Genomic DNA, 21,902 nt, shown 5'->3' on the forward strand with positions numbered 1-21,902 from the left:
TTTTGCGGGGGGGGGGGGGATCTTCTCATCAGAACATAGTTGGAAAGCGTAACTCATAAACTTACCATCCCTTCCAGTACTGGAACAGGCAGATACCCAGAGGTGTGTGCACCATTACAGAGGCCTCTTGACTAACTTTCCCCAAAGTGCTGAGAAAACTGTGGGGGGACTGCAGCAAAAGTCAAAAGTGGTGCACAACTTTTAGGTGTACTTCATTCAGTTTGGCCTGGGCTGTTTCCCAAAGACTTGTTCAGGAAACAGTGCAGCCCAGGCCAAAGAATGCATGCCTCACCCCACCACCCCTAGTGCTGAAGAAATGAATGTTTTGGGGGGCCTTCAGAACTCAGAAGTCTAAGCACTAGCTGGCTTAAAAGCAGTGCCTTTCCCACAGATATTAGCCGAAGGTGCTAGTGGAAATAGGCCCCCAATATTAAGGCATTATCCATTTTTTCCCTGTATGCAAGAATAACCAGTTGAGAATAAAGTAAATGTACTCTACCAGTTGTAGTTTTATGCCCTCTGGAATCAATCAAAATCACTTTGAAAATTAGCTCAGTTCCATTGTCAGGAAATAGAAAAGCAGGGGACCAAAATGAATGGGTGGAGAGGGGGGAAGAGTGGTTTGATTAATGTGGGACATAACTGGATCTAATTCCATTTTTTACCATTAAAAGCTGTGTTTCTATGAAGATCTATTAACTCTGATAATAATTCAATGCTGCCAAGAAAGAAAGGATCACTACAAAAAATTAAGCTTTTTTTTTTAAGCTGTTATGGCACACAAAATATGTACATACCATGTAAGAACAGATTCACGGTATGGAATGAACACCTTCCTCCTGCTCTGATTTTGCTCAGACAGTGCAGAAATAACTTTCCCCAGAGTTAACAGGGATTTATTTATACTCACACCTTCCTATATTGAGAAGGAGAGAAACAGTCAATAGCATCAACATATTATGCCCTAGTTCTTCCTACAGGCGCCACAATATAGGTGCCTAAACCCGGTTACAGTATTGCACAAGGCAGAGGAATATCCACTTCTATTTGCCGTTCATTTCAGAGGCGTAGGACATCCCCATCATTTATATTCAATTCTGGGCCACTTTTACAATTAATTATTTTGATACCTGAGTGTATAGGGCGGTATACAAATTTAATAAATGATAAATTAATAAATAAATAGCCTAACTATAACTAAGGCATTCTACTAGTCACCTCACCATCTATATATTCCAATACCCAAATCATTACCTGTATCTAACAATACTAATATTCCATGTCTTAAAGTGTGCACAGGCGGAAGATGCTTAATCAATCTAGTTCACACATTTGTTACAGGAAGAATAGTATTTTACAATTGGCTATATAGATGCACATAAAAAGGGGGCATATATATTGAAGTTGCAATCTGGCACATCTCTTGTTACAGCTTCCTGATACCAGTTCACAGTGTCACCTTTCCCAGCCACTGTATTCTCAGGAGCGGCTACTGAAGAACCATAAACATAACTGGGGTTAGAACCCATGGCTGGTTGTCCTGGGAATATGGGCCCCAGGATGGCTGAACTGGCCCATAGTTGTTGTTTTTCTTGAATCTGATCTAGAAATGGGATAAAGTGGCAAGAAGCTGTGGGTGTAGAAAGGACTAGTAATGAGCTAGGTAGACCAGTAATCTGACACTGTATAAAACAACTTGCTAAGTGCTTCTTCTTCGTGTTTCTAGTTCAGTGCCATAATACTGCATGTTGTGTTGCAGTACGATTTGCTTGGCGTGGGGATGAACAAGGTGGCTCTGCTGGACAGTTGCCCTGAGAATATAAGGCCCGGCAGAGTACCTTATATACATTTTACCTTCAGTCTTTCTCCACTGGTTTGAGCTGTAGAACAGCGTTCACTGCCTGCAAGGTCTACCAGGTTCACACGACTGATAATTCTATGTTCACGTTCCTCCTTTTCCACAATATCCGTCTAAAATAAAGAAATGACTACAATTGGACATGTTGGGAAGGGATGCAGCTTGCGAGGAAGGAATGTAGGTAAGTGGTAGGGTGTCTGCCTTACATGCAGAAGGTCTCAGGTTCAGTCGCCGGCATCTCCAGATAGGGATGGGAGAGAGTCCTGCCTAAAATTCTGGAGTTTCTGCCAGTCAGTGTATACATTACTACTCTAGATGGACCAATGGTCAGTTTCCTATGCTTCTGTGCTATACCTGACTTGCAGCCTATGAGCAGTTTAAAAACAAAGCCAGAGATTATCATGAATATTTGTATCACCCCCAAAAAAAGAAACCTAGACAATCTCCTCCTTAACCTGCTCTAGTTCTCTAACATTTAAAACTTCATAAAACAAGTTAGCAACCACATTGATAGGAAGCTAATGCTTTCATTATGTTTACAGTAGAAAACAAAAGTATAAAGAAAAATGGGGAGCATAGTGTGCAGCCACTCTGCCCATACATAAAATTACTTTATGTAATCAACTTTTGTTGATGCTTGAATTAAGTCTCTCCACTTGTGCCAGGCGCCTTGAGATCCAAACCATTATTTCCTAGGTTTTATATAAATAAGTGAATTTTCTTCTCAACATCTGCTGCATTACTGAACATTTTAAGTTTAAAAGTAAGTTTAAAAGCAAACCAAAATGCCCAGTACCTTTGTTTGTGTCATCACCAGGGTGAAAACAGAATGAGATCGAGAACTCTTGTCATTCATTCCTGTGGCAGCAGTAGCTCTGTGTTTATTTCCTATCTGGAGCCAATTCTGATAGAAAGAGAAGATGTTAAAATTTTGAGAAATAGTTGTGAGCACCATGAGGGTTTTTTTTTTAAAAAAGAAATAAAATAAATGTTTCTAGAACAACTTGACTAACACACACAAAAACCACTTATAGAATCATAGAACTGTGCAGTTAGAAGGGACCTTGAGGATCATCTAGTCCAACCCCCTACAATGCAGGAGTCTCAACCAAAGCATCCATGACAGATGGCCATCCAACCTCTGCTTAAAAATGCCCAGTGAAGGAGAGTCCACATGATTTATCTAGATTTTCAAGCTGTCAGTAAGTTAAAAAGCCAAAATGAAGTAGGGCATTGAAATATTAAAAATATACACATCATTTGAAATCCATCACTCATCTGCTGCTGCTAGTAGCAGGGTCTTGCTATAAATAAAGCAAGTGGCTCCACCTCACAGCATAGCTCTTTCCTCCCCTACTGGGTTGCAGCTGTGCTCTGCTAGTCATGTATTTGGACTGTACACTCTAAGGTGCGGCATTCTACACATCTCCCGCCAACTCATCCTGTGCAAAAATAAGGAACCCGCTATGTAAAAAACATACACAAATAGAAAAAAGGGTTCTTTTTCTTTTTAAAAAATAATTGTAAAATTATTTTTCACAATTAAACATTATCTTCACATACCATAATAAACAGATGCAATTAAAGTAAAAATAAATTAATTAAAATAAAACATTTTCATACCATATTAAATCCGTATTTTGGGATTCCTCAGATCCCTTGACTTCCCTCCATTCCCTCCCCCGGTTCTTTTATAATTTCTTATATAGTACATGTCTATAATTTTCTTATCCTTAAATATTTCCAATTTTAAACATTGTCCTTAAGATTACAAGTGTTCTTTCAAAAAAGAAAAAACTGGGGTTCAGGCTAGTATACAGAGGCACAATATATGGCAAGCAAAGTACAAAGCCGCTGTAGCAAACACGACTGGAGCCCAGTGATCCCAGTTTCGAAGACACAGCTAGTAGCGGCCCCAACTTGCACCCGATGTGGGACCTTGTTAACTTCACAGGCTGAAGAAGGAGTTTCTCTTTGAAACTGGGATCACCAGGCTCTAGTCCTGTTTGCTAGAGCAGCTCTGCCGCTTCCAAGAATTTCCTTGTGCTGGAGATAATGAAAATATATCATTAATTGTACTTATTTTGATGATTCTGGAGTACCGCTTGTATGTATCACATGTCTTGTAATAGCCGGTACATTGTGACAAACACATTCATTGTACTTTGCTTGCCATATATTGTGTCTTTGTATGCAGGTACCTGCATGTGGCTGTACTCCTGTTTTTTTATAGCAGTATCTTACATGGATCCTGGGGGATGGCAAGAAGCTAGATGCTTCCAGCGCAGGTGTGGAAGGTCTCGCCTTGGAATACTTAAGATTTTCTGTAACACTACACACCTGACAGGAAGTCAGTGGGGAAGCAAGGGGCTATACTGTCCTTTATGGCACAACTCTGCAGACTGCACTAAGTGTGAAGAAATGGCCAAATCACTACCCAAAAGCTTACCCAAGTCCTCATAATTTTGGAGTAGACATTTTTATCTGAGCTGCAACAGTTACCAACTATATTGGTAACATTGATTTTATGGCAGAATTGGTTGGTGGCTTTTCATGTTGTTTATATTTAAATGATACTTCTCTCATTAAGAGATATACATCAGACAATTAAACATACTATAAATTAAAACAAAAGTTTTTACAATCTCTCACAGGAACTCTGGAGAAATGGGTAAAAGGAGAAATTTTGATCCTGTAAGTAATTTTCTATCAGTACAAGGATCTATCACAAAGAACTAATTGCCAGTTCAACTATTTCAGTACTTATTTGTGTGGAAGAATTCAATTACAGTATAATCTCTTATTTACCATCACTGAAAACTAGAAATCAGTTTTTACATGTGACTTTTTAAGTCTTGTGCTTTGATACATACAACAACAACCTTACCTGAATATCCAAGTAAGAGCTAACAACATTCCTAGAAGAAAAATAATAATTTTTATCTCTTGTGAAGGGGGAAAAACCAAGTTCTACACATATAAACACAGACCCAGTCCTACAAACCATTCAGCTTACAATTATTCATCAAGAAGCTTCAATGAGGCCTACAGATACCTCAGAAATTATGGATTTACCACACAATTCTAGCAGTATTATGGTCCAAATATGTACACCTGAAGGAATAAAAACCCACACTTTATTATAGGCTCAACAGAGTTTACAAGAGAATCAATATTATATTTTGCTTGTGGTGGCGACACCTCCAGTACGATTGAAGTGGTGTTACAGAATGTGAGAATCATTAGCATCAGAACATTTGTAGTTACCCATCTGTAAGAAAAGGGCAAACTATATCTTTGAGATTAATACAAGACAGAAGAGGAGAATTGTTTGCAAGGGGCAGATTAAGGACCAAAAAACTGAGTAAGAAAATGAAGGGGAAGGGGGGCTGAAGGAAGGCTGGAGGACAGGCAATGGAACAGAAACGAGTCTGAGAGGACAGTAATGAAGGAAATTGCATTCTGGGGAAAAGCAGAGAACTGAGGGACAGGGAATTAATGAGAAATTATACTGTGAAAAAGTAGAGTCAATAGCCAGTTTGGTTGGGGCTTAATTTCACAATTTGTTTGAAAAACCCAACAATTTCCTTGACCGCAGGCTTCTTATTATGTGAATAACTAATAGGTCCATTTTAAGTCAGCAAACCGACATTTGTAGAAAAAAATTGTAAAGTGAAATCTTACACAGTCAGGTCTTCCACATAGGGTCCAAAGATAGGATGTTCTCTCACACGAAGCTGTTAATCAGAAAAATCAGTGTTGATCAACTTTATTTTTATTTTTTCAGTGTTGATCAGCTTTAAAAGCTTCAGAGATTTAGAGCACATTTCTGGAACTATCTAACAAGTTATTATCCATAAGTAGAAGGACTGAAACTTCTCCAACTCAGTGTTTGCTAATCTGGGACCCCAGAAAAGCAGTGACATTGGTATCCTAATCCATATTTGCACATGTGAACCTGAGGGCTGAATAATGTGCCAAACAACTGGACATCACAAATGAAAAAACTAAAGGGCACGGGGACAGAGGCAAAATAAGAGACTGAAGCGTTTTATTATAACAATGTGAAAACCCTAGTAAACCACGGATAACAAAACAAATGGTTTTTGTTTTATTTTGCCACAAAATAACTTTTGAAAACCCTGAAAACAACAGAATGCATCTTTATGATACATTTTATTTTAAAAAAACATGAAGAGCAATAAAAACTTTTCACTGCAAGCATCACACCGTACAAAATAGTATGCAAGCACAGCTTAAGAAGCAAAACCTACAAAAACAGGGAATCAAAACAAAAGAGGTGAGTAAAACTACAAGTCTGCAAGTCAAAGTAGAAGCTCTTTAAATGGCCAGCTGGAAGTCCCATACAGGGCTGAGAGTGCCAGGCTGCAGAAATGCTGCCGGGATCAAAAGCGGCTATATACACCCCTATATAGCCTCACTGAGGCTCATACATTAGCCTTTGAACAGATACCCATCTTTTTCTATGCTAGTAAGAACCAAGAACAGAAAGGATCTAATTCCTTATGGTTATGAGGCTAGCCCACATCCGGAGAGTTACTGTTTTATACACTGACAATACGTCAATGTTCAGAACGTAATTAGTTACTTACAGGCTGTTTCTTCTGTCCATTTTCAGCTTTGTAGACTAGCAAGTCGTGAATTTTTTCATTGTAGACTTCAAAATAGCTCATCTCAAGATGAAAATCAGTCTAATTAAAAAAACCCAACAGCTTTATTGCTGCCTGTACACCCAAGAAACACAGTACAGCAATAGAATATATCAACAGTTATTAAGGTGTAAGATCAGCCTTGCTAGCCAACAGAGGAGCTGTAGTCTGTACATATTGATTTCTGGTTTTATTTTATGGTTAAAAAGCACACACCCCAAAACCACAGAAATATCAAGTACTTTAGAAATATGTTGCTCTGGCAATTTGCTTCCTACACACAGCCACATGGAAGCTGTGATGAAATCCCACCCTGCTGGTGAGTATGGGTTGAATGAAGCAGCCACAAGGATGGGGCAAATTTCAGGGTCGGTTTTTACTCAGTTCAATCACTTCTGAGGGAATACCGGTAATATATATATATAGTACTATTCTGTACCCCTCCACATGCCTGCCCTCAATAAAAGCATTGAGCCAATCAGCTCAACAGCATTTATCACCCAGTTTACAAAACCCCCATGCAATTGTTGCAGGATACTTCCGAAAAAGCACTGCTGCCACTGTGGAAATCATTGCAATCACCATCTTTAGACCCGGCCAGCATGGCCAACTATCGCCCAGTCTCAAATCTTCCATTCTTGGGCAAGGTGATTGAGCGTGTGGTTGCTCAACAACTCCAGGCACACCTGGAGGATGCGGACCATTTGGATCCCTTCCAATCGGGATCCAGGCCTCATCATGGGACTGAAACTGCCTTGGTCGCGCTGGTTGATGATCTCCGGCGAGCTAGGGACAAAGGTGAGAGTTGTTTCCTAGTTCTGCTGGATCTCTCAGCAGCCTTTGATACAATCGACCATAACATCCTTCTGGACCGTCTTGAGGGGCTGGGAGCTGGGGGCACTGTTGTACAGTGGTTTCGCTCCTTCCTCCTGGGCCGTGTTCAGAAAGTGGGGGGGGGATGAGTGTTCAGACCCCTGGGCCCTCACTTGTGGGGTGCCTCAGGGTTCCGTCCTCTCCCCCATGCTTTTTAACATCTATATGAAGCCGCTGGGAGAGATCATCAGGGGGTTTGGACTGGGTATCCATCAATATGCAGATGATACCCAGCTCTACCTCTCTTTCAAATCAGAACCAGTGAAGGCGGTGAAGGTCCTGTGTGAGTGCCTGGAGGCGGTTGGAGGATGGATGGCGGCTAATGGATTGAAGTTGAATCCTGACAAGACAGAAGTACTGTTTTTGGGGGACAGGGGGCGGGCTGGTGTGGAAGATTCCCTGGTCCTGAATAGGGTAACTGTGCCCCTGAAGGACCAGGTGCGCAGCCTGGGAGTCATTTTGGACTCACAGCTGTCCATGGAGGCGCAGGTCAATTCTGTATCCAGGGCAGCTGTATACCAACTCCACCTGGTACGCAGGCTGAGACCCTACCTGCCCGCGGACTGTCTCGCCAGAGTGATGCATGCTCTAGTTATCTCCCGCTTGGACTACTGCAATGCGCTCTACGTGGGGCTACCTTTGAAGGTGACTCGGAAACTACAACTAATCCAGAATGCGGCAGCTAGACTGGTGACTGGGGGCGGCCGCCGAGACCACATAACACCGGTCTTGAAAGACCTACATTGGCTCCCAGTACGTTTCCGAGCACAATTCAAAGTGCTGGTGTTGACCTTTAAAGCCCTAAACGGCCTCGGCCCAGTATACCTGAAGGAGCGTCTCCACCCCCATCGTTCTGCCCGGACGCTGAGGTCCAGCGCCGAGGGCCTTCTGGTGGTTCCCTCATTGTGAGAAGCAAAGCTACAGGGAACCAGGCAGAGGGCCTTCTCGGTAGTGGTGCCCACCCTGTGGAACGCCCTCCCATCAGATGTCAAAGCGATAAATAACTACCTGACATTCAGAAGACATCTTAAGGCAGCCCTGTTCAGGGAAGTTTTTAATCTGTGATATTTTAGTGTATTTTTGGTTTCTATGGAAGCCGCCCAGAGTGGCTGGGGAAACCCAGCCAGATGGGCGGGGTACAAATAATAAATTATTATTATTATTATTATTATTATTATTATTATTATTATTATTATGTAGTGCATCTTTTTGGAAGTGTTGATTCACATTAACATGGCCTCCACAACAGTGTTGCCCAAAAGTGAACCCAAAGGTGGTTCCATGTACTCCCGAAGAAAATGGAGCAGCCTCAATAAGTTCAGAAAGAAAAGTAATGCTGCAGCAATACCTGTTGCCTTTCTTTTTCTGCTATTTGAGTAAAGAGATCTTCGCAGAATCTTGGTATTATTCCTCTTTCGTCATCATCAAATCCCATCATACTGTAATGACAAATACTGCAATTATAGACTTGGGTTTTAACTCTGCAGAATACAATGTTCACACTTCCCTAATGAGGCATTAATACAGAGTAGATACCAGTTTTAAAAGACAACTAGAAGAAAATTTCTGCATAATATTGTAAAATCTAATAAGATTCTTAAAATGGAGTAGCTAGGAAAGAGGACAGGTGACTATGGTGTTCTTAACTGCATGGTTTGAAGTTGAGACAATCCACACGGCATACGGCAAGCTTTGGCTATCATGTGGCTTCTGGTCACTTAACTCCATATTAATTATTTTATTTATTACATTTTTAGACCACCTCATCTGCAAATCTCAGGGCAGTTCACAACATAGAGTTGCTAGGAGAAGATATTAGATCCATATTATTTATAATAATTCCTCACATTTATCTTGAACTTTCTACACACTTCACAAGTGTCATCTCAGCCATTATTCCAGCAACCCTGCCAGGTAGGCCAACATTACTGTCACCATTTTACTGAAGGTAAAATGAAGTAGGTGGAGCCACTGCCTTGCATTCAAAAGATCCCAGGTTCAAACAGGCATCTTGAGGTTGGGCTGAGGGAGATACTTTGCCTGAAACCCTGGAGAGCTGCTGTCAGTAGTAGACATTATTAGGCTAGATCAGTATTTCCCAAACTTGGGTCTCCAGCTGTTTTTGGACTACAACTCACATCATCCCTAGCTAGTAGGATCAGTGGTCAAGGATAATGGGAACTGTAGTCCAAAAACAGCTAGACTAGTTTTCCAGCTTTCCAGCTACCGGTAGTTTGGGAAACACCAGAATGGTCTGTCGGTATAAAACAGCTTCCTATGAGCCGAGTGAGTTATCAGCATACATTAAGGTTATCGGATTTTTTTCCATGAATCCGGGGACACTTTTCAACTTCAGTAGGAATGATAGGATTTTGTCAGGGGACTGATTTGTAAATCCGGGGACTTTCCCCAGGAAACGGGGACATCTGGTAACCTTAGCATACATGAGATCTGAACAAGGAAATCCCTGCTTCAGATCTTAGTCTATTAGTTACTGTTACCCTGAAGCACTAGATAGGTGGTTTTTCTGTTTAAAACATCTCCATTCACTTAACGTAATTTTCTTCAGAGAGATTTAAATAAAATGTTCTCTTAGTTTGGCTTCATTCAAGTCAGTCTTCCGTTTCAATAATAATCTCATTCACTTAAGAAACAAACATACAACAAAAGAGCATCTGGATACAACATGTATTGGGTGTCAACAACAGCAACAGAAATGGAACACTTCCAATCCAACTTACGTGTATGACTTTCCAGAACCAGTCTGTCCATATGCAAAAAGGCAGGTGTTGTATCCTTCAAAGGCTCTTTCTAGGAGAGGTACTGCCAGAGACTGATACACCATCTCTTGGCTTGCAAAATTAGGACATTTATCAAAAGACCAGAATGAGAAGTCAAAAGTGAAACTGTAGATTTGTTTTGTATTTGGATGGTGCACAACAGTCTCTTGCCCTGTCATGGAAACCACTTGTAATGTTTCTTCATTCTTATCTCTGAATAAAGGCACAAAATAAATGTTAGTTATAGGGGGCAAGGGACGACAAAACACTGAACACATTCAGCTTTGTAACTGATCTTACAAACCAAATTTAATCTAAATTGTCTAACTGATGTTGTAACTAAATCATTATTATATGTGATAGACTTCAGGTTAATTGTGCATCAGCCATATGAATTTTCTATATGAATCTTCTCCTTAAAAGTTTTTAAAATTTCATTATATGTAAAATGTCAGCATAGAGATAGACTGTATTGAAGTTCACTATACTACATCAGCCATTCATAGAACTAATGTACAAAATAAACCTAGATCAAAATAATTCATAAATATACTGTTTAGGTTCCAATACTAACATGTGTAACAAACACCAAAATCCATAGGACTTGTTGAAATCCAGGATTACAATAAAACAGCCAAAGAAAATAATTTATATATTTATAAAACATATAGTTCCAAGATCAAAGACTAAATTAACTACTAATATAAACTCCATGGCAAGTGCCCAGTTTCTAAAATGCAAAGCTAGCATCTGCAGATCTGTTGCCTAAAAATCAGAAGACTGATAAAAAATTCAAAAGCCACTGTGCTGCATAGCATTTTTTAAAAAAATTATACAGTGGGACAAAAAGCTGGAAATTACTGTGCATGCAGAGCACAATTTGAGTTCCAGAGTTCCAGTTTTGCAACAGGACTTCCCCTTCCTGTCCTCTTGAGTGAGCCCTCAAATTGTGCTCCAGAGTTGTCCTTCAACCCCCTGGAGCAGATTTTGTGAATGAATGGTGGGCTGCAGGGAAGAGGAATGACAAGTTCTGTTGCGCAACTAGAAGTCTGCTGCACAAGGGAACAACAGTGCTGGATATGACTATACTCTTGCCCCCAAAATCTGAGGTTTATTAAAATGGAATCCAGGAGGAATTTTGCAAAGGGAATTGGATTAGCTTCCCTTGCAAGGTGGGCTACTGAGCTAACGAAGTATCAACTATCATCCCATTTTATTTATTTCATATAGTTGTTAAATTGTCTCAGCCCTAGTTAGAACACACAGATCCCTTATAAAGTGGAAAATGGAAGTAAAGAGAAGTGCACCTGTTTGTATAAAGACACAACATTAATTAAACTGGGTAATATATCTAAGTGGTTGGAGAGCATGTTATGCTACTCAATATCATGGTAACAACTTGTACAATTTCATATATTAGTCCCCCCAAAAATGGTTATATACCTGACACTAAAGGGTCGTATTCTCACAGCTACAGTCACTTTGCTGTTTTCTATTTTGAAAGGGTCTTCTTTACCACATATGTTCTGCATTAGAGTATCTTCTTTCTGCGAAGCAGTTTGTTGAGTATATGTGGTATTTTCTTGCAACCTTCTGTTTAGAGTAAATTCATTAGTACCAGATTTCTTGGCTGATATTGTTTGAGGACACAGAATCTTATTCTTTATGCTTGGGGCAGCAGGAGTCTTTGCATGCTGAACAGCTCCACATCTGGGGGTGAGTTTCATTCCTTCTGTCGAACCTTTCCTTGGTGTCTTCTGCTTTTCCAGATTTTCATTCTTAACAAATCTATTTTGCAGACTTTCAGTTCCATTTTCCTTACTGGAATTACGCTTTTCAGCTAGTTTTAACATAGACGTCCTTTCATCAAGTTTTCCTACTGTTAAGAGTGATGGTCTAGGAACTTTGTTTTTACTCTGAGAATCACCAACAACTGTCTTGTATCTTAAAGGTGTGTAGCTACCAGTAGCACTTGAACCATTATGATTAAAAGGTCCATCACTTTTCATATCAGGATTTCTCTTTCCATCTGTGAGGCTTTGAAGTGACAAAAGGCCAGTCTTAACAAACGGAGGGTCACTGCTGCTAATTTTTGGTGGAAACAATGTTTTGCCACTCTTCTGGGGAAGAGGGTGTCCTTTTTCTGCCCTGGCTTCGGGAATATTTGTTTTGTGCTTCTCAGTTGACGCAGTCCTTGTTCGGCGCTGCAGCGTCAGTCTTTTTTCCACTCGTGTATTTTCACTGTCATGTGTTGTATTTGTATCAGATTGTTCTTTGCTCGTCACAGTTCTTCGTTGGAGTGTCAGCTTGCCTTCAGTCGTGGAAGCAGCTGAAGTGTCAGCCAGTTTGTTACAGGCCGAAAGCACATAGGTCGTATTTATTTCTTTGGTCTTACTCAGGGACTGTGACTGAGGATTGCTTCCCTCATTCTCCAGTGTGCGGGATGTAAATGTCTGTGCAAACCTGTTTCTAGCAATGACATTTTCTGGAGGATGCTTTTGTGAAGAACCACCAGGTGCACTAATATGGCTTTTCTTAGGAACAATATAAATAGGCATTGAGACCTAAAGCAAGCTGCAACGGCAGGACTGAAACGATATATCATACAAGCTCTTCCTGAAGAGTATACTTGACTTGTAATCTTATTTTCTCTACGGCACAGAATGTATCACTATGGGATCTGTTAAAAAAAAAAAAAAAGAAGCCATTATTATTTTCTATTTTTACTCAACTATTGTCATGTGGGTAATATACTAGACCCTATTTCCGTACCTATGCTGAAGGTAAATTCTTCCTTGTAGGATGGATAAATCAACATTTAAAATAATGACTTTAAATAGATTTTAAAATGATATTTTAGCATCAAATTCATTTTGTTTAAACTTCAATTTACACAAAATGCCACATTTAAAAAATAACTTAAGTGATTAATTTTATACTTCTCTTAAAACTCAATTAATTATCACTCTGTCAAAGACAACTGAATTTATCCCTACCTTTCTATGGTAAAGGTGGATAAATGGAAACAAAATAGTTTACTTACTTTCATATATTACATGTATTGCAGCAAATTATGAATATTTAGAATTAAAAACATAACAGCATCTTTCCATCTCATGGATAATTGTTTTGCTCAGTCATTAACATAACTTGTTCAAGAGAGTTCAGAGTACTTTGCTTACAATGCAGAACATAGGAATCTTGATCTTTGACATCTTACCTTGCCTGGTTTCCTTGCATGCATACAGAAAGCCATTGTTACATTGCCCCTTACTTCTAAGTATATATAATACAGTGCAAAAAAGGCACACAAACTACATGACTCAACATTTTAAGATAATGGTTTGATTTAACGCCATTATTTACATAGGTCTTTTTCATCACTTTAAATCAGTGTTTGACAGTTGGTGCTGGAGTGGAGCTGGAGGGGAGGAAATTCCCAGGGTCTGTGTCTGAAGCAGAAGTCCATAGACAGCATTACTAAAATATCTGTCTCTGATCTCTAACCCCACCCAGCCTTTGCCATTACTTGGCAATATTGTTGCCAAAGGGAAATAACATTTTCCTGCCCATCTCATGTAAATCCTCTACCCAGAGAAAATGTCAAGCTGCCAAGAGGAACCCATTTTCTTCCTGCCCACGTCCAGCCATCAGTCCAATTCTGGTTCTCCACCTCAAAACTTATACAAATCCTGTTCATATTCAGCCTCAGCTGCTGGGCGGGGAGGTAGTGCAAAGTGGAATAAATACTGGCCAAGTGAAGCGGTGGAAGAAATTTCAGCTTAGTTACTGACACTTGATTTGTAGGTGAGAGGTGGGAAGCTAGCAAATTCCATCAGGCAACTTCTTTCTGGTGATATTAATGCTTGCTGCAGGTTTCAACAGGCAGGGAGATGAAACAGCAATATACAATGTGTGTGTGTGTGTGTGTGTGTGTGTGTTGTTTGTTACTGTTGCTTTAAAACTATAAAGCCACCTTAAGTAAGCATTGGGAAAGAAAAGCAGGGTATGTAGAGAGAATGACTGCACTTTCCACCTGGTAGAGAAGTTTATAGTCTGTGTATAGAGTGAATATTTCTTCCATTTCAAGGTGAGGTGGGAATTTTATAATCGGTTAGTCAATGCGACCAGGAAATATCTGGCTTAAAGTTTAAGAGAAGGATTAAAAACAAGCCTTTGGGGCTGCACAGTGTTTGTGCCTTCGGGCGGGGCGGAAGAGCACCTATTAAGAATACCCGTTGAAGTAAACGATGCTTAGCTTTTGGTCCCTGCAAGAATAGCGTCCTCCCTCCGCATCAAATAGTAGGCAGAAGCAAAGGAGCCCGTTCCTTAAACAGGGGCTAGACTGCAGGAAGCAGACGACCAACTCTCTCCATTGCCAAAAAAAAGCCACACGTCCCGCATTTTTAAAGCAGGAAGCCCCGGGGGAAAGGGACGGCCTGACCTCTCGGAGAGAGCTGATACCTGTCCAGGAAGGATACCTGTCCAGCGACTCACCTGTCCTCAGGAGATCGACCAACAGCCCGTCCTCCTGAGGCGCCTCCTAAACTCTCCATTCGAATGCGGCGGCACCGCCTGCTATTGGTTGAGACGGACGGTGAGGTCACACGCAGTCCCGAGAGCGAAGCCGCAGCAAGCGAGGCTGCTCGCGACATCTCCGGTTCTCAACGGAGCTGCGGCCATGTGCGGGGTGACGGGTGCGCGGGAGAAGAAGGCAGGGCGCCGTCGGCTTTTGCAGAGCGTGTGAGTGGCGTTTAAATGGAGACTCCGCTCCTTTCTTAGTGGGAAGAAGATTAAAAGGAGGGCCGCCGCCACACTAATAGACCGGGAGGAGCAAGGTGGTGGTGGGGGGAAGCAGCACCGTTCGTGCCTGCAAATCTAACGACTCTTAAATTATAGAATTGGAGAGTTGGAAAAGATCCTAAGGGTCATCTAGTCCAACCCCCTGAAATGCAATCTCAACTAAATGATACTAGATGCGGGTGCTGTTTGTGTCTCCATTACGGAAAGTCTTGTTGTTTTCAGTTCAGTTTTTCCTGCTAAGATTATTATTAATTTTTATTTATTAAATTTGTCAGTCACTTGCCCAGGGCAGCCCAAAGCAACATGCAGCCACAGCACGTACAGCTATTCAGTCGAGTTTTTCGACCCTTTTCTGGTACCTCCTGGTACTCCTAAAAATCCTGTCGTGAGTCTTTTTTAAAAATAATAATTCAAAATTAAAACAAAACCTTTTATCCAAAAAACATATCATCCTTATTCCCCCCCCCCCCCATTTTTCCTCCCTCCCCCCACCCTCCCACACAAAACTCACCCACCCCCACCCCCACCCGGCTTCCCTCAGTTCCAGTCTTTGGTTTCTCTGAGAATGCTGTTTTCTGCATGTTACAAAGTTGCATAGATCCTCAAACTATTTAGCTGATTATTATCAATAAAAAGTTTGTGAATGTTTATTCAAAACCTGCCAAGGAGTCCAGTTCGCTTTGTTGCGTCTACAAATACTTCGTAAAGGGTTCCCATTCATCTTTAAAGTCACAGTTATCCTTGTCCCATAGCTTATATGTCAGTTTTGCCAGTTCTGCATAGTCCGTCAATTTTTCTTGCCGACAGTGCCCTGTGACTCTTAATATGAGAAGACAGAAAGTTGGTTGAGGTAGTAGCTTTCCTGCATCAGCACTCCCAGCAAGTGATGTTGGAATGCCCAAATGTGGGAACTTTTCCTTTTGGGCAGAGATCATGTCTTGCAAAGCTCACCAATGAGCTACAACTTAGCAGTGTGGAACTTCTTATCCACTTCCAGAGGGAAGTGACTACTACTCACTGTCAAGCTAGTTAGCTCATGTGTTCTCGGTATGTATTTGTATGTTGTGAACCGCTGTGTGATATTGGGATGAAGGGAGGTATACAAATTTTTATAAATAATTATAATGGTAACTCCTGACCTCACAGCAGGGTTGAGTAACCTTGGTCTCAAGATACGCTACATACATCTTTATTCCCATTGTCCCATACAGAACAATGAAACTGAAAAAAATCTACATCAGACATTCAAAACCAACAAGCCTGCTATCCCAGCCTGGTTAACCCCCTAAAAACTCTGGTACCCCATAATTAAATACAATATACTCCCAGAGACTACCTTAAAGGTAAAGGGACCCCTGACCGTGAGGTCCAGTCGTGACCAACTCTGGGGTTGCGGCACTCATCTCGCTCTATAGGCCGAGGGAGCCGGCGTACAACTTCCGGGTCATGTGGCCAGCATGACTAAGCCACTTCTGGCGAACCAGAGCAGCACACGGAAACGCCGTTTACCTTCCCGCCGGAGTGGTACCTATTTATCTACTTGCATTTTGATGTGCTTTTGAACTGCTAGGTTGGCAGGAGCAGGGACCGAGCAACAGGAGCTCACCCCGTCACAGGGATTTGAACCACCGACCTTCTGATCGGCAAGTCCTAGGCTCTGTGGTTTAACCCACAGCGCCACCCGCGTCCCAGAGACTACCTTACACTGCGTTTAAAACCAAAATCACGTTTGGCTAAAAACTGTTTCTCAGGCCTAGTCTTTATAACCCTGTACCTTCTTCCAGAAGTCTGAATGTGACCCTGAGGCACATACCCCCAGGCCACACCCATTGTGCAGCCCTGCTCCCCACCCTTCTCAAGTGTTTTGGCCTGGCTGGAATGTGACCTTGAATTGTGATGACACCTCTTGCTCGCCTGAATGGAAAGGTCTGCAGAAACCTGAACTTTTGCAGAGCTGAACATAGCCTACTATACAAAAGTAAAAGTCACACCTGCTGCGCTGCTCACTTTTCTTGAAATTGCTACGTACTGTTGACAGCATCTACCCAATTTGCCATTTAGACTAGTTCTCACCTAGGGTTAATGTCTGGCTATACCAAAAGCAGTTTTAGGTATGCTTTCAGATGTTTAAGGTTTTATTTTTAATTGCATGGTTTCAGTAAAAATGTGTTTGCCACCCTGGGTTCCTTTTGGGAAGAATATAAATTCAATAAATAAAGTCTAAACCATAGGAGCAAACTTCTAGTGGCTGAGGTCCCTTTGCCCCCCTCCCAATAAAACATTTGAGGGGACTGGAGCCCCCTAAAGTTGATGGGCATTGCCATTCAAATGGTGTCCATGCACCACGTCATGTGATTGATTATGCAGGATAGGACTTACTTGCCCCCCCCCCTCTAATATTTTATTCAAGTTGGCACCTCTAGTCTAAACCTACAGAAGAGGACTTCCGGAGGCGGCGCGACCGGTAATGGCTGCCTTCTCCGAGTAAGGAGAAGGGAGCTCCGCTGTAAACGGGTCGTCCGCTACGGCGAAGCGGAGACCCATTCAGAAAAACCACAGGTGGCAGAAGCCTGTGGTCTCGGGACCCGGCGGGCGCCAGAAGCAGCCCCCAAAACGTTGAAGGGACCCCGTAAGGGGCTCCGGATCGCGGAGGGGGTAGCGGCGCTGTGGGTCGTTGCGCAAACAGCGAAGTGAAGCCGCATTGCTGTTGCCGGTCAGCGCTGTCCTTTCTTCCTGCAACTTTTCTGAACTTTGGAAACTACAACCCGTGAGTAAATTTGGACATTGAAAACTTTCTGAAACTTTTGTCAACTTTCTGAAACTTTTTGAGAACTTTATGAAACTTTTAAAACTTTTTTAAAAAAGTTGAAATCTGGCTGAAAACGGAGTGAGGATAAGCAGGAAGCCCATCTCCCGCTACACTGAACCTTAAGCAAAGAGCAGGAGGAGTGGAGACAAAAAGTTATGTGTTAACTAAATGCTGGCACCCTGTTAAAGCAGTTTTCTGAGTGAAAGACTTTGAGCTATTGACTTTTGCTGGTCATATTCGGGGTGCACTGATATCCTTCTTCTGTGGTACCAGTGGATTATAAAATAAATAAGAATCTCTGGTGCTGGAGCTGCCTGGATGAGCACCAGTTTGCAACTTTGGATACATTGAATTCAGGTTTTGAAAAATTCTGAGTTGGAACTGGATACTTTGAAACTGTTGCAGTCAAGGCACTGTAAGAAACACTGTTTTGCTTTAAGTTTTACTCTGCTAAAAATAATACATTGTGGAGGCGATAGACATGGATTTAAATTTATAAGTTTAACTTGGATTTGATCTTTTCCCTGAAGACGTATTAAGCTCCCTCTAGAGGATTTTGGACTTACAGCAGTGACTTTGTTTTACTTTCCCTTTCCCGGCCTCTGTTTGACTATTGCATCTGGGACTCTGCTTTCTCATGGGAACAACTTGGATTGACCTTGGATTACAGATAACTTTGGAATGAGTGGCGCAAGGAGAAGAGGAAGGACTAAACAAACAACTCTAACTTTATCTGCAGCCTCACAGCGTAGATCTTCTGTGCCGGCCTTGCCTTCCACTTTGCCTCCAGACATAGAGGCGGCCTCCCTAATACAGGCAGGGGAGGGTGAGACAGAGGAGCTGCACCTGGGAGATATGGCTTCAGGGACAAGTAGCTCTGTCTTGGAGAAAATTTTGGAGAAACTGGAGGCTCTGGACAAGAAGGCTGATTTGCATACAGCTAAAATTGAACAGAACACAGAAAGCTTGAATAAGCTGACTGGACAAGTTGCACAGAATGCCCAGTCTATTGGAGAATTAAAGGAGGCTGTAGGTGAAAATCGTAAACTGGCTGAAGATACTAGTCAAAGATTGGAAGAACTTGAGAAAGAAGTAAGACCACTCAGCAAACAAGTTGGAGAACATCAGATTTACTTTTTGATGACAGAACTGCGAAGCAGGGAGACCAACTTGAGGATACGGTCAATACCAGAGGTGGAAGAAGATAATTTTATTGAATTTCTAACTAAGGAATTTGCCAAGTTTTGGAAATTAGAGGAAAAAGACTTTAAAATTGTATCTGCTTTCAGGCTTGGCAGAGTCAGAAGGACAGAGAAACCCAGAGATTGTTTGATAACACTGAGATCAAAGGAGGAAAGGGACAAGATTTTGGGCCTGCACTATGAAAAGTCACTAGACATTTTGGGCAAGAGAATTGAAATCTACAAGGACATTCCTAAGCAGTTGCTGGACCTTAGATCTAACTACACGGAATTGGCAAGACTGTTGAGAAGCAACGCAATTATCTTCAGGTGGGAGTTTCCACAAGGATTATCCTTTACCTACAGAGGGAGAAAGATCAAAATCAAAACAGTGGAAGATAGAGACAAGTTTTTGGGAGCACACGGAGAAGACCTCCACAAAGGACTTGGATTGCCAGCGCCAGAACTTCCAGGGGAGCCCGCCCCCTCGGATCCTCAAGGACCGGAGAACAAGGTACCACCCCAGAAAGAATAACCAGACCTATCCAGGATGTCTCTGCAGCTTTTGAGTTGGAACATAAATGGCTGTAACAGTCCCGAAAAAAGGTCTAAAATTTTTCATATTTTAAAAAAGGAACAATTGGACATTATATGCTTACAAGAAACACATGTGATTAGGCTCCATAGAAAGGTGTTAATAAATAAAAGGCTTGGTCAAGAATTTATATCATCGGATACAGTTAAAAAGAGAGGTGTAGTGATCTATGCAAAAGAGAGCCTTTCACCAAAATTTCTCTTTAAAGATGAAAGTGGAAGAATCCTCGCAATAGAAGTACAGTATCAAGGAGAAAAAATTTTGATATTAGGAATTTATGCTCCAAATGAAGGAAAATCGGATTTTTATAAGAAGTTGCACGAGATCATGCTGGATTATCTGGATTACAACAACGTCATCATGATGGGGGACATGAACGGGGTCGTATCAACAAATATGGATAAGTCACAGAACCAGAACATTACTAAAGAGGGAAGACTACCTAAGACCTTTTTTGAAATGACTGACAATATGGACTGGGTTGACATCTGGAGAGTTAGAAACCCCCTGGGAAGAGAAGGAACATTCTTTTCTGAAGCTCAACTGACTTGGACACGAATCGACCAAATATGGATAACTAGAAGTCTGGCACCTAAGGTGAGGAAGGTGGAAATCTGCCCCAAAACATGCTCCGACCATAACGCCTTGAGAATGGATATGACATTGATCCCAATCGGCTCCTTTAGATGGAAGATGAATGATGGCCTGTTTAGAGATCAAAGAATTGTAAAGAAGGCCCAAAAAACCTTAAAGGACTATTTTGAGATTAATTTGAACACTACGGTGGAAAAAAGAACTATCTGGGATGCAAGTAAAGCTGTGATGAGAGGGTTCTTGATTCAACAGAATTCCTTAAAGAAAAGACTGCAAAATGAAAAGAAAGATAAAATTCTGGAAAGTATCAAAGAGTTGGAGAAGAAGTTAAGATCTAACCCGAAGTCCCAACCGATTCTGAGAGAAATCAAACTTTATCAGGCGCAATATTCCAAGCTGATAAATCAGGAAATAGAATGGAAGATTAAAACAATGAAACAAAAAACTTTTGAATCGGCAAATAAATGTGGGAAACTGCTAGCTTGGCAGTTGAAAAGGAGACAAAGATTAAATACGGTAACAAACTTAGAGGTTGAAGGAAGGAACATTCAGAACCCGGGAGAGATTAGAAAGTGCTTCCAGAGGTATTTTAAAAAGTTATATACTCAAGGGCCACAAGATGAAATAGAGATTACACAATTTTTGGAGAGAAATGGATTAGCAAAGCTGTCAGAAGAAAATAGAACAATTTTAAATGGCAAAATAACACGACAAGAGATTGAACAGGCCATCCTGAGTCTGAAACAGGGCAAATCACCAGGGCCAGATGGACTGACCTCTAACTACTATAAGACATTGAAGGATTATTTGATACAACCTTTGTTGGAGGTCAGTAATGAAATAATGGAGGGGAAGAAGGCGCCTGAATCGTGGAAAGAAGCATTTATCACATTGATTCCAAAGTCAGAAACTGAAAAGACACAACTCAAGAATTACCGTCCCATCTCCCTTTTAAATGTGGATTACAAAATATTTGCAGATGTTTTGGCACGAAGATTTAAGAAAGTTTTAAGTGAGATAATCCATAAAGACCAGGCAGGCTTTCTCCCGGGCAGACATATGTTTACTAACACAAGGAACATCATAGACATATTGGAACTTTTACAAACAAACATAAACACTAAAGCAGTTTTAATTTTTATAGACGTGGAGAAAGCCTTTGACAACATTTCTTGGAAATTTATGAAGGGGAATTTAAAAGAAATGGGAGTGGGACGGGGGTTTGAGAACGGGATTGAGGCAATATATTCAGAACAAAAGGCTAAACTGATAGTTAACAATGTGGTTACAGAAGAGTTTAAAATTGAAAAAGGTACACGACAAGGCTGCCCGATTTCCCCATTACTGTTTATTTCGGTTCTGGAAGTGCTCCTGAATATGATTAGGGGGGACCGGTTGGTGGAAGGGATTCAGGTCGGAGCGAAACAATATAAACTTAAAGCTTTTGCAGATGACCTAGTTCTGACATTACAGGAGCCGGAGTCTAGTTTGAAAAGAGTATTACAACTGATTCAAAACTTTGGTCGAGTGGCAGGATTTAAGTTAAATAAGCAAAAAACTAAAGTTTTGGGGAAAAACATGACAGATATTGAGTTGGAACAGCTTCAGAAAGAGACAGAACTAAATGTGGTTAAAAAAGTTAAATACCTAGGGGTAAACATAACAGCAAAAAATCTGAGTTTATTTAAAGATAATTATGAAAAATGTTGGTCAGAGATTAAGAGAGACTTGGATAGTTG

At 41.2% G+C, this 21,902-nt stretch overlaps 2 protein-coding genes across 5 annotated transcripts in view; one reads left to right on the forward strand and one right to left on the reverse strand.

Annotated features, from left to right (window-relative positions):
• Nucleotides 1-14,941, reverse strand: part of KIF14 (kinesin family member 14) — a 33,827-nt gene extending 18,886 nt beyond the window's left edge. For 2 of the 4 annotated variants that reach the window (XM_083620232.1, XM_083620234.1), the window contains exons 1-10: nucleotides 14,679-14,940; nucleotides 11,625-12,861; nucleotides 10,143-10,394; nucleotides 8,750-8,840; nucleotides 6,472-6,570; nucleotides 5,543-5,595; nucleotides 4,746-4,776; nucleotides 2,655-2,762; nucleotides 1,855-1,971; nucleotides 798-916 (exon numbers count right to left, since the gene is read on the reverse strand). In XM_083620232.1, the coding sequence (XP_083476358.1) occupies nucleotides 798-916; nucleotides 1,855-1,971; nucleotides 2,655-2,762; nucleotides 4,746-4,776; nucleotides 5,543-5,595; nucleotides 6,472-6,570; nucleotides 8,750-8,840; nucleotides 10,143-10,394; nucleotides 11,625-12,739 (1,985 nt within the window). In that variant the 5' untranslated portion in view covers nucleotides 12,740-12,861; nucleotides 14,679-14,940. Of the gene's footprint in view, nucleotides 1-797; nucleotides 917-1,854; nucleotides 1,972-2,654; nucleotides 2,763-4,745; nucleotides 4,777-5,542; nucleotides 5,596-6,471; nucleotides 6,571-8,749; nucleotides 8,841-10,142; nucleotides 10,395-11,624; nucleotides 12,862-14,678 lie in introns of all 4 variants that reach the window. The other 2 variants (XM_083620233.1, XM_083620231.1) reach the window with 2 other exon arrangements.
• The window catches only part of CAMSAP2 (calmodulin regulated spectrin associated protein family member 2), a 188,232-nt gene that overhangs the window by 53,668 nt on the left and 112,662 nt on the right, over nucleotides 1-21,902 (forward strand). The window lies entirely within an intron of this gene.

Source organism: Podarcis filfolensis (assembly GCF_964270895.1).
Source record: "Podarcis filfolensis genome assembly, chromosome: 6".
Lineage (NCBI taxonomy): Eukaryota > Metazoa > Chordata > Lepidosauria > Squamata > Lacertidae > Podarcis > Podarcis filfolensis.